Consider the following 12,564-nt stretch of genomic DNA (forward strand, 5'->3'; position numbering starts at 1 on the left):
AAATACCTAGAGACAAATGACAATGAAATCATGACGATCCAAAACCTATGGGATGCAGCAAAAGCATCCCATAGTTCTAAGAGGGAAGTTTATAGCTATAAAAGGCCACCTCAAGAAACAAGAAAAATCTTAAATAAACAATCTAACGTTACACCTAAAGGAACTAGAGAAAGAAGAACAAACAAAACCCAAAGTTAGCAGAAGGAAAGAAATCATAAAGATCAGAGCAGAAATAAATGAAATAGAAACAAAGAAAACAATAGCAAAGATCAATAAAACTAAAAGCTGGTTCTTTGAGAAGTTAAACAAAATTGATAAAACATTAGCCAGACTCATCAAGAAAAAGAGGGAGAGGACTCAAATCAATAAAATTAGAAAGGAAAAAGAAGCTACAACAGACACCGCAGAAATACAAAGCATCCTAAGAGACAACTACAAGCAACTCTATGCCAATAAAATGGACAACCTGGAAGACATGAACAAATTCTTAGAAAGTTATAACCTTTCAAGTCTGAACCAGGAAGAAATAGAAAATATGAACAGACCAATCACAAGTAATGAAATTGAAAGTGTGATTAAAAATCTTCCAACAAACAGAAGTCCAGGACCAGAAGGCTTCACAGGTGAATTCTATCAAACATTTAGAGACGAGCTAACACCCATCCTTCTCAAACTCTTCCAAAAAATTTCAGAGGAAGGAACACTCCCAAACTCATTCTCTGAGGCCACCGTCAGCCTGATACCAAAACCAGACAAAGACACTACAAAAACAGAAAATTACAGACCAATATCACTGATGAATATAGATGCAAAAATCCTCAACAAAATACTAGCAAACAGAATCCAGCAACACATGAAAAGGATCATACACCATGATCAAGTGGGATTTATCCCAGAGAGGCAAGGATTCTTCAATATATGCAAATCAATCAATGTGATACATCATATTAACAAATTGAAAAAGAAAAACCATATGATCATCTCAATGGATGCAGAAAAAGGTTTTGACAAAATTCAACACTGATGTATGATAAAAACTGTCCATAAAGTGGGCATAGAGGGAACCTACTTCAACATAGTAAAGGCCATATATGACAAAGCCACAGCAAACATCATTCTCAATGGTGAAAAACTGAAAGCATTTCCTCTATGATCAGGAAGAAGACAAGGATGTCCACTCTTACTACTATTCTTCAACATAGTTTTGGAAGTCCTAGGACAGCAATCAGTGAAGAAAAAGCAATAAAAGGAATACAAATTGAAAAAGAAGAAGTAAAACTGTCACTGCTCGCAGATGACAGGATACTCTACGGAGAGAATCCTAAAGATGCCCCCAGAAAACTACTAGAGCTAATCAATGAACTTGGTAAAGTTGCAGGACACAAAATGAATGCACAGAAATCTCTTGCATTCCTATACACTAATGATGAAAAATCTGAAAGAGAAATTAAGGAAACACTCCCATGTACCACTGCAACAAAATAATAAAATACCTAGGAATAAACCTACCTAGGGAGACAAAGACCTGTATGCAGAACACTGTAAGACACTGATGAAAGAAATTAAAGATGATAGCAACAGATGAAGAGATATACCACGTTCTTGGATTGGAAGAATCAATATTGTGAAAATGACTCTACTACCCAAAGCAATCTACAGATTCAATGCAATCCCTATCAAATTACCAATGGCATTTTTTAGAGAACTAGAACCAAAAAGCTTAAAATTTGTGTGGAGACACAAAAGACCCCGAATAGCCAAAGCAGTCTTGAGGGAAAAAAACGGAGCTGGAGGAATCAGACTCCTTAACTTCAGCCTATACTACAAAGCCACAGTAATCAAGACAATATGGTACTGGCACAAAAACAGAAATATAGGTCAATGGAACAGGATAGAAAGCCCAGAGATAAACCCATGCACCTATGGTCAGCTAATCTATGACAAAGGAGGCAAGGATACACCATGGAGAAAAGACAGTCTCTTCAATAAGTGTTGCTGGGAAAACTGGACAGCTACATGTAAAAGAATGAAATTAGAACACTCCCTAACGCCATACACAAAAATAAACTCAAAATGGATTAGAGATCTAAATGTAAGACCAGACACTCTAAAATTCTTAGAGGAAAACATAGGAAGAACACTCTTTGACATAAATCACAGCAAGATATTTTTTGATCCACTTCCTAGAGTAATGGAAATAAATACAAAAATAAACAAATGGGACCTAATGAAACTTCAAAGCTTTTGCACAGCAAAGGAAACCATAAACAAGATGAAAAGACAACCCTCAGAATGGGGGAAAATATTTGCAAAGGAAGCAACTGACAAATGATTAATTTCCAAAATATATAAACAGCTCATGCAGCTCAATATTAAAAAACAAACAACCCAATCCAAAAACGGGCAGAAGACCTAAATAGACATTTCTCCAAAGAAGATATACCGCTGGCCAAGAAGCACATGAAAAGCTTCTCAACATCATTAATTATTAGAGAAATGCACATCAAAACTACAATGAGGTATCAGCTCACACCAGTTAGAATGGGCATCATCAGAAAATCTACAAACAACAAATGCTGGAGACGGTGTGGAGAAAAGGGAACCCTGTTGCACTGTTGGTGGGAATGTAAATTGATAGAGCCACTATGGAGAACAGTATGGAGGTTCCTTAAAAAACTAAAAATAGAATTACCATAGGACCCAGCAATCCCACTACTGGGCATATACCCAGAGAAAACCATAATTCATAAAGCCACATGCACCCCAATGTTCATTGCAGTACTATTTACAATAGCCAGATCATGGAAGCAACCTAAATGCCCATCGACGGACGAATGGTTAAAGAGGAAGTGGTACATATATACAATGGAATATTACTCAGCCATGAAAAGGAACAAAATTGGGTCATTTGTAGAGACGTGGATGCATCTAGAGACTGCCATACAGAGTGAAGTATGTCAGAAAGAGAAGAACAGATATCATATATTAATGCATATATGTGGAACCTAAAAAAATGGTAAAGACGAACCAGTTTGCAGAGCAGAAATTGAGACACACATGTAGAGAACAAACGTATGGACACCAAGGGGGGAAAGCGGCAGGGGCTGGTGGTGGTGGTATGATGAATTGAGAGATTGGGATTTACATGTATACACTGATGTGTATAAAATGGGTGACTAATAAGAAAAATATAAATAAATAAATAAACATTTTAAAAAAAGAGAGAGGAAAAAAAAAACGTAGTCAATGCTTGGGGGCCTTTGTTCTCTTGTTCTCTGTTTACTGTCTTTCCCTCTGTAACCGATTCTAGGTACACAGTTTCAATCCTAGAAATGGTGCTCTAGAAAGGACACAGATTGTGTATGGTGAACCTAGGAGATTCTAGCAGGAAACTGTAAGCTCCATGAAGGCAAAGGTTGGGCCCAGTAACCTTCTAGAACTCTGTTAGGACCGTGTCTGTTTGTTTGTTCTTTATTCATCCATCCATCCATCCATCCATTCATCCAAATAAATATTTTGGGGGGCCTATCCCGTGCCATGACCTCTTCCAGGCTCTGAGAATTCAGCAGAGAACAAGACAGACATGATCCTTCCCCGTGTTATGCTCTAGTGAGGGAGACAGAATAAACAAGTCAACAAATACATGCTCTAATATTTAAATGAACTAATGACTCTCCTTCAAACCTGGTTTTGAAAAAACAAGGAAAGTAACAGGTCCTGTAGGAATTATTAGTGCAAACAGCTACCTTGACATGTAGCTGACACATTAATGAGCATCTTTTTCTTGAACTGAACCCAATTTTGCTGAAATATTCCTTTCAGTTATTCTCCCATTTCAGAGCTTTCCTGAGAAAATGACATGTCTTTTTCAGGTACATGGACGAGGCTGAATTATTCCCAAATACCTTTGTTTTTTTTGGCCGTACCACGCGGCTTGCAGGATCTTAGTTCCCTGACAAGGGATCAAACCCAGGCCTCCAGCAGTGGAAGCACAGAGTCCTAACCACTGGACTGCCAGGGAGTTCCCCACATACCTTTTTTTAAAATAATTGAAATATATTTGACATAGAATATTATATAATTTCCACATATCATTGAATATCAGCCGTTCCCAATTTGAGTATTATTTAAAGTGGCTGCCGATATCTGGGGGAAAAAATGTTTTTTTACAAAGAAATTATCTAGAAATAATTACACTGATGCATCATGCTGTTGCCTCCCCTACCCCTGGAGCTTCACTTATAACTGAAGAAGAATATTTTATAGCAAGGCATATATGAACCAGAGGCTCCATCGGTTTGAACTCAAATCGAGTTTCATCCACTGACATTTTAGTTTCTTAACTATTCTACTGCCTGCAGAGCATTCCACCAGAAGTGTAAGCCACATGGCAGGTTGATTTATGGCTCTGATTACTTTATGTGTTTTCCCTGGTCCCCGAAGGTGTGTGCATAATGATTTGCTCTCAGAGATCTTCGATATGCTACAGTATCACTAGAAAATTCTTACCTCCATGTGCTCTTATACGCCTGTGCTAATTAGAAGCCAAATTATCATCCTGAAACAATCACTCCTCCTAGCACTCTTAACTTTCTTATGATTCAGTGCCCATTTTATTACACAGCTTAACAGACATTAAACATCTTGGAATGTATGCCATTACAAACAATATGGATATTTATTTTGATAGTAAAAGTATCAAAGAGGTTTGAAGACTCTTTAGAGTTTTCCAGCAATCCGAAATCCTAAAACTCTGACACTCAGATTGAAATATTTTCAATCTTTCAAAACCACTGGAGTCTTAGAGGGGAACGTATGTTTTCCCTTCTGGAAGTTTGTCTCTGGGTGTTCTATCTCTGGTATCATGCAAATAAAAGCATTAAGCTGAGAAGAGCTTACAAACACTTTCAGGGTTCCAAGGACCTTTTATGGAAAAGTTGTATTTCCCCCCAACAGAGAAAAGTGAGATGTGAAAGAATTTTTTTACTCAAAGTTTCCAAAGCACAAACATGCAAATGTATAGCCTTGGGGAGAGTGGGGGTCAGAGTGGCCTGTGTCCCCGCAACTTCTAGCATAGACCCCCCCCAATAATGTCTCAGGTGCCCCAGGGAAAAGGTAAGTGTAACTGCCCCAAATGTCCTAGACTCTGAACCATGATGGTGCATGAAACGAGTCAGAAAACTTGTGAGACCTTGACGCTTCTGTTAATTCTACCAGAGTAATAATGACAAGATTTCCAAAGACACAAACCAAGACCAAAGGCTGTGAGCGCCATCTGGTGGCCATATCAGAACGCCCGAACTCCATCACCTGGGCATGCCCACCACCTCCCCCCAATCCTTTTTTTTTTTTTTTTTAGTGTGATGTCCGCAACCTGGTCTGATGGTAAACAGGGAAATTCCTGTATTTCTTCTTTTCGAGGGATTATTTTTATTTAAGATACTGAGTCTCTATTTACTCTTATAACAGTTATTTTAAATTTAATGCACGTTTTTAAGTTTAAAAAGGGAGCTGCTTCTACGAAAAATGCTAAGAAATTATAGTGGGGCTAGCCAAGAGACATGGGAAAAATGGTGAAAGTGGTATATGAATGACTGAAGTTTAGGAACTCTCTTAGGGTGGGGTTGCCAGATAAAGTAAGGACACCCATTTAAATTTGAATTTTAGAATTTCGTTTTAGTGTGTGTCCCAAATATTGCATGGGACACAATTGCACTGAAATATTATTCATTATCTGAAATCCTATTTTAAGTGAACATCCTTTTTTCCTCCCCTAAATCTGGCAAACTTACCTTAGGAGAACAAAGAAATTGCACCCAGAACTTCCCTGGTGGTACAGTGGTTAGGAATCCGCCTGCCAGTGCAGGGGACACGGGCTCGAGCCCTGGTCCGGGAAGATCCCACATGCTGCGGAACATCTAAGCCCGTGTGCCACAACTATTGAGTCCTCGTGCCACAACTACTGAAGCCCGTGCGCCTAGAGCCCATGCTCTGCAAAAAGAGAAGGCGCTGCAATAAACCTGTGCACCGCAACAAAGACCCAACACAGCCAAAAGTAAATAAATAAAATAAATTTATTTTACAAAAAAGAAAATAAATTGCACCCTTCTCCTTGTCACTTCCATTTTGATCTATCAAAACAAGCTAGTGGGGCTTCCCTGTGGCGCAGTGGTTGAGAGTCCACCTGCCAATGCAGGGGACGCAGGTTCGTGCCCCAGTCCAGGAAGATTCCACATGCCATGGAGCGGCTGGGCCCGTGGGCCATGGCCACTGAGCCTGCACGTCCGGAGCCTGTGCTCTGCAACGGGAGAGGCCACAACAGTGAGAGGCTCGTGTACAGCAAAAAAAAAAAAAAAACAAAACTAAAACTAAACAAGCTAGCTCTTGTCCTGTCTACGGATTGCGTGGCTTTTATGCCCCAATAAACGTGTCCCTGTGGGAGTACTGAGGCCTGACATCTGAAAAATCACAGGGCAAAGGCCCACAGTGCACCTTGAGGTGGGAAAGTCCTGGCCACTCAGAACAAGCAGTCTGGCCACATCAGACCGAGAGGGAGGGGGTTCCGGGCCCAGCTCTCTTTCCCGGCCTCTCGGGTACCTGCTCTGTGGAGGCCGAGGCCTGGCAGCTACTTTCGGGCCCTTACCAACGTTGCCTTTGATGGAGAGCCTTCCACACCCCACGTATAGACCTAGACCCCTGGACGGGGCCCGCCGTTGAGGGGGCTCTGAGCCATGGACTTAGAGGGTGCTCACAGCAGCCATAGATAGAGCCGACCTGTGGTCCTCCAACACACGATTCCTGTATTTTCTCTTTTTTTTTTTTGTGGTATGCATGCCTCTCACTGTTGTGGTCTCTCCCAGTGCGGAGCACAGGCTCCGGACGCACAGGCTCAGTGGCCATGGCCCTCCGACCCAGCCGCTCCGCGACATGTGGGATCTTCCTGGACCGTGGCACGAACCCGCGTCCCCTGCATCGGCAGGTGGACTCTCAACCACTGCGCCACCAGGGAAGCCCCTGTATTTCCTCTTAATAACAACCAAACTGGCGTTTAAGTGAGCCTGGCAAGGCTTACAAATGCACACATAAAGATTACCAACTACCTTCCCCAGAGTCGGACGATGGAAGCTGAAGTTAAAACACCCCATGAGGGCTTCCCTGGTGGCGCAGTGGTTGAGAGTCCGCCTGCCGATGCAGGGGACATGGGTTCGTGCCCCGGTCCGGGAAGTTCCCACATGCCGCGGAGCGGCTGGGCCCGTGAGACATGGCCGCTGAGCCTGCGCGTCTGGAGCCTGTGCTCCGCAATGGGAGAGGCCACAACAGTGAGAGGCCCGCGTACCGCAAAAAAAAAACACAAAAAACCCCAAAACAAAACAAAAAAAAACACCCCGTGGGTAGTCAGAGGAGAGGACCGTCACAGCTCATCCCCCTTTGCCGTGTTCCAGGCATGATCTGAGCACTTGTACACATGTTAATTTATTAAAATACTTCTAACAATCCTATCAGGTTGGGACTACCATCACCCTGCGTACAGACTGAACAAAAGGAAACAGAATATGGTGTCCTCCTTGTCTTCACAAAGCCCGTTAACTGGCAGAGACAGGACTTGAAGGCCACAGTCCGGCTCCCGAGTCCATGCCATGCTTTACAGCCTCCAATTTCTCACGCTCATTCCTAGAGCCACCTGGGAAGGAGGAAGCAGGCAACTAAAGACTGGGTTTGAATCAGACTCAACGTCTGACCAGCCACGTGATCCCGAGCAGGGGGCCTCGCCTCTGTGAGTCTCAACCTGGCTCCCTTGCAAAATGGGCACATTCATGGGAATGTCAGCCTTCAGCAATGCTGTGACGAGTATCAGTGTAGCATGTGTGAACGGGCTTTGTAAACTCTGGAGTGTTCTGTGAGGTATAAACTACCCTCTCTTCTCATTAGAGGGAATTCATTTCATAACCTGCTCCCGGCTCTTGAACTTTGCTGTGCATCCAGTCAGTGCTGGATGATCTGGAACCAACAGCTGGTCTATTTATGTCTGAAAACCCACAGGTCATAAGAAGACAGCAGCACCCGAGGTCCTGGGTGGCCACAAAGATAAGGTTCGTGTCTCGAGGACCGATGACATGGTGGTCACTGAAGGAACAGGCCCCTCCTGCCCCTTCCACTAGTGACAACTGAAAACCTTGGTTTCCCCAACACCCCGATCCAAGATCAACCCGACTCTTTGCCCAATGTTGGAGAAGTACCAGCGTGTCCTGCAGGCCTGGCTGGCCCCCTCTGACTGTGTGTTGCCTCTTTCCACAGATCAGTGCCCTACAGCAAGGCTACAACCAGGTGCTGTGCCAGACCCTGTCTGAGAGAAACTTAGAAATCACCTCCCTGAAGCACGAGGCCGAGAACTTAAGGAGGGAGACCGCCATCACGTCAGGTGAGGCCCTTGTGCATTCAGGCCCCAGAGCTTCTGCCCTCCCCCTGCAGACATCACCAGTCAACCAGCACACCTGTGCCCATGACCTGGGTGCAGCCTCAGGGATCACCCGTGTCGGTGCATTAGAGTTCTCCCTCAGTGGAGGTTTCTTGGCGCCCAGTTCCGAGGGCAGGGCCTGGTAAATATTTGAGAGAATGGTATCTCTTGGCTACAAGGTCTCCTGAGCACTGGCCCCACCAGGGAGAACACAGGTCGCCTTGTGGCTTGGGTGGTTCCACAAAGCAGCCTGAGTGCAAACTAGAGCGTGGACAACATGGGGTCACTCCCTTAAGGCACCCATGGTCTCACCCATTTCAGCCGAGTGCACTTGGGCCCAAGGGAAACCATTTTCTAGTTTGATCCGAGGTGGTTCCCTGATAAAGGGCTTGGGCTGGGAGAGGTGCAGCCAGCGCACAGCTGTGGCTGAGCTTTGATTCCCTGGATCCCTTCATTGCTTCCACATGTTTCTTGAGCTCCTACTAGGTGTCAGGCCCCGTTCCAGGATCCGGGGAGGGAGAGCCAAGCAAGACAGTCAGATTCCTGTGCTCACAGTTTCGGGAGGGGGTGACAGACAATAAAAGTAAACGGATGAATAAACAAGCCCACTTCAGAGAGCAGTGCTGCTGTGGAGAAAATAAACTGTGTGTCGTGGTGGCCAGCGCTTCAAGGGGGGAGGCCAAGGGGGGCCAGCTTAGTGGGTGTGCAACCATGGAACTCAGGTGGGACTTGAACCCGTGGGCTGGGACTCGAACCCAGTCAGAACCCACTATCTTTTAATCGAGATCACGCATCTGGTCTTGGGACTTAATAAAGCTCAGGTTCTTTATGTCTCATCGCAGAAAGAATTCAGTGAGAGACAAAGTAAGAAGTGGATTTCTTTAGAGAGAAACACACTCCACAGACAGAGTGTGGGCCATTTCAGAAGGCTAGAGGCCCCCAAATATGGGGCAGTTAGTTTTTATGGGCTGGGTAACTTTATAGGCTAATGAGTGGGAGGATTGTGACAACTCTAATATTTTGGGGAAGGGGCGGGGATTTCCAGGAATTGGGCCAACACCCACTTTTTTTTTTTTTTTTTTCCTGTGCGCGGGCCTCTCGCTGTTGTGGCCTCTCCCGTTGCGGAGCACAGGCTCCGGACGCGCAGGCTCAGCGGCCATGGCTCACGGGCCCAGCCGCTCCGCGGCATGTGGGACCTTCCCGGACCGGGGCATGAACCCGTGTCCCCTGTATCGGCAGGCGGACTCTCATCCACCGCGCCACCAGGGAAGCCCCACCACCCACTTTTTGACCTTTATGGTCAGCCTCGGAACTGTCCTGGTGCTGGTGGGTGTGTCATTTCGCTCATGTATTACAATGGGCCTGTAATGAGGCTCCAGTTCCCCTGGAAGTCGAATCTTACGCGCCCTTGGACCTAGCCGATTCTAACCAGTCCATGTTGTATCCTCCACGGCTGTGTCCTTCTTTTAGAGACGACCTGTTTCAGGAGGGCAAGGACAAGCCAAGGGCAGGAGAGGCTGCATGGAGTGAACAGGGGATTGTGGGGCTGGGCAGGGTCGGGGGGTCTGGGTTTTTATTCCAAGGGTGTTGGGAATCCAGTGGAGGTTTTTAAGCAGGAACTGACATACCTAGAGACCTGAAGAGGATGGGACCACTCACAGACGAGGGGAGGGAGTGAAGCAGGTGACAGGGAGGAGGCAGTGAGCCTCGGAGGGGCACATCACTCTGAAAGCAGCCAGCGCGTAGCAGGAAACATGCCCACAGCTGTAGAAGCCAGGCATAGCATTGAGTGGCACGTGAATCACCATCTCTGTATGAATCTGTGCTTTTCTTCTGCCTCACTCTGCAACTTAATCACACCCAGCCCCACCCCCTGCTGCCCCGAGGTCTCTGCTTATGCTCCTCCCTCACTTGGGATGTCCTCAGATATTTTCTGAGCACCTCCCCCAGGCTAGGTGCTGTTCTGGGCACCAGGAATGGCAGGATGAACTCGCTGGTCCTCACCTTCCTCCCGTATGTCGGCCAGTGAAACTTCATCCAAGCATCAAGCCTGTCTCAGATCCCACCTTCTCCGATCAGGGAGTCGGACAGACCTGGGTTGGGATGACGCTTGAGATGGGCTGGACCCACTCAAAGTGTGGCAAGCCCCAGAGGGATTTCCAAGTAACTGAACTGTGTCCTGGAGGCAAAGCTCATTTTTAAAATGAAATTCTGGAGCATTTTGTGCTTTATTTCATGTACATTCTTGATTGATACCTACCACTAAAACTGGGCCTGATGTTCTTTCAAGAAAAGAACCGTAGGAGATAACCCAGTACCACTGCATTTATGCACCCTTCTTCCCACTTTTATTCAAAATGATACTACAATGCAAGAGGGAAGAGATATGCGGAGATATGTATATGCATAACTGATTCACTTGGTTATAAAGCAGAAACTAACACACCATTGTAAAGCAATTATACTCCAATAAAGATGTTTAAAAAAATGATACTACAGTAATGGAGTAGTTATCTATTGCTGCATAACAAGTTACCCCAAAATGTAATGGATAAAACCCCAACCAATATTTATGATCTCCCCCAGTTTCTGTAGTTCAGGAATTTGAGCGGGGGGTGACTTAGTTCTCATGAGTTGCAGTCAAGATGTCGGCTGGGGCATCAGTCATGTCATCTAAAGCCTCAGGGGGAGCCGGAGGATTCCCCTTCAGAATGGCTGCTCATGTGGCTATTGGCTGGAGGCCTTAGTCCCTCAGCACACATGCTTCTCTCTAGGGCTGCTTGAGTGTCCTCACAACACAGCAGTTGGCTTCCCCCAGAGTGAGTGATTCAAGAGGGAGCAAAGAGGGGGCCACAGTGTCTTTTATGACGCAGCCTGAGAGGAAACAGTCCGTCATTTCCACAGTATCATATTGGTTACCCATGGCAGCCCTATTCAGGGTGGGAGGGGCTACACAGGGCATGAATTCTAGGCGGCAGTGATCATTGGAGCCATTTTGGAAGCTGGCTGCCGAGAAAAATAATAGGCGCCTTGGAACAAACAGAATTTAGCCACTTTGTGTTCTTGGGACATACCGTCTCATTTCAGCCTTACAATAACTCTGTGTGGGACAGACAGTGGGAGGTGAAATAGCTTGTCCAAGACCACCAAGCTAATAAGTGGTAGAGAGGGGTCCAAACTCAGAGGACTGTGAAACCAACCACCCCATCAAGAGCGCCCAGCAGTGCCCTCTGCCACACGCCCGTCTCCTGGCATCTGGAGAAGAATTCCTGGACCTTCCCTGTGCTGGGCCTCTGTTTCCCAGGCCCATGGGGTGGCCTCTCCTCCCAGCTTTGCCTGGCCTGTGCCCACAAGGGGCCCCCAAAGGTTTCTCCTCTCGCTGGTGCTGACTGCCCGTCATTCTCACTGAAGCCTCAAACCCTGTTCCGTGGACTTCGCTCTCATTCCCATTCCTGCTCTGGGACCCTTGGAAAAAGCCTCCCCACTTCTAGGCGGGCACCAGTGGTGGCCCGGGCCTAGAAGGTCTTGTCCGAACGTTGGCTGACAGCCATGGTGTTGCCAATAATCCTTCCTGCCTCTTTGACCTCCATGAGTCTTTTCTTTTGGTTTGCTTTGGTTCTTTTACAGAGATGGTGTCATCTTTGCAAAGAGACGTGTTGGTAAAGGATGGTCAAGTTCAACAACTACAACAGGAGGTGAATCAACTGAAAAGTGAGAACAAAGAAAAGGATCACCAGCTCGAAGCCCTCAGCTCCAGAGTGAGTGTCGGGTCATCAGCAAATTGTAGCTGTGAAAGGCAGACACAGTGGAGTCACATGACACACGGTGGTGAGATGAGGCCAGTGCCCAAGGACACAGGGAGGGTAGCTGCTGGGCAGGTGGCCAACTTCTCTGAAGCCTTTCAAAGGACAGCGTGTATGTGCCTCAGAATAAGTATAATAGATTTTCAAATCCAGCAAACATTTTCTAACCCCTATTATAAATGAGTTTGTTTAATCCCAGCAACAAACACACCTATGAGCATATACTGCCATTGCAAAGTTTAATATTAAGCAGAATACGATCTCTCTGTGAGCAAGGATGACCACACGGCTGCAGCGTGGTCCCAG

General features: G+C 45.8%; 1 protein-coding gene across 1 annotated transcript in view; it reads left to right on the forward strand.

Moving 5' to 3' along the window:
- LOC307063662 (forkhead-associated domain-containing protein 1-like) overlaps positions 1 to 12,564 on the forward strand; it is a gene marked incomplete at both ends in the record, with an annotated part of 101,566 nt that overhangs the window by 52,355 nt on the left and 36,647 nt on the right. Inside the window, 2 exon segments of the mRNA XM_079719895.1 lie at positions 8,296 to 8,419; positions 12,083 to 12,213. Coding sequence (XP_079576021.1) covers positions 8,296 to 8,419; positions 12,083 to 12,213 — 255 coding nt within the window.

Source organism: Hyperoodon ampullatus (genome assembly GCF_949752795.1).
Source record: "Hyperoodon ampullatus genome assembly, chromosome: 2".
NCBI lineage: Eukaryota > Metazoa > Chordata > Mammalia > Artiodactyla > Ziphiidae > Hyperoodon > Hyperoodon ampullatus.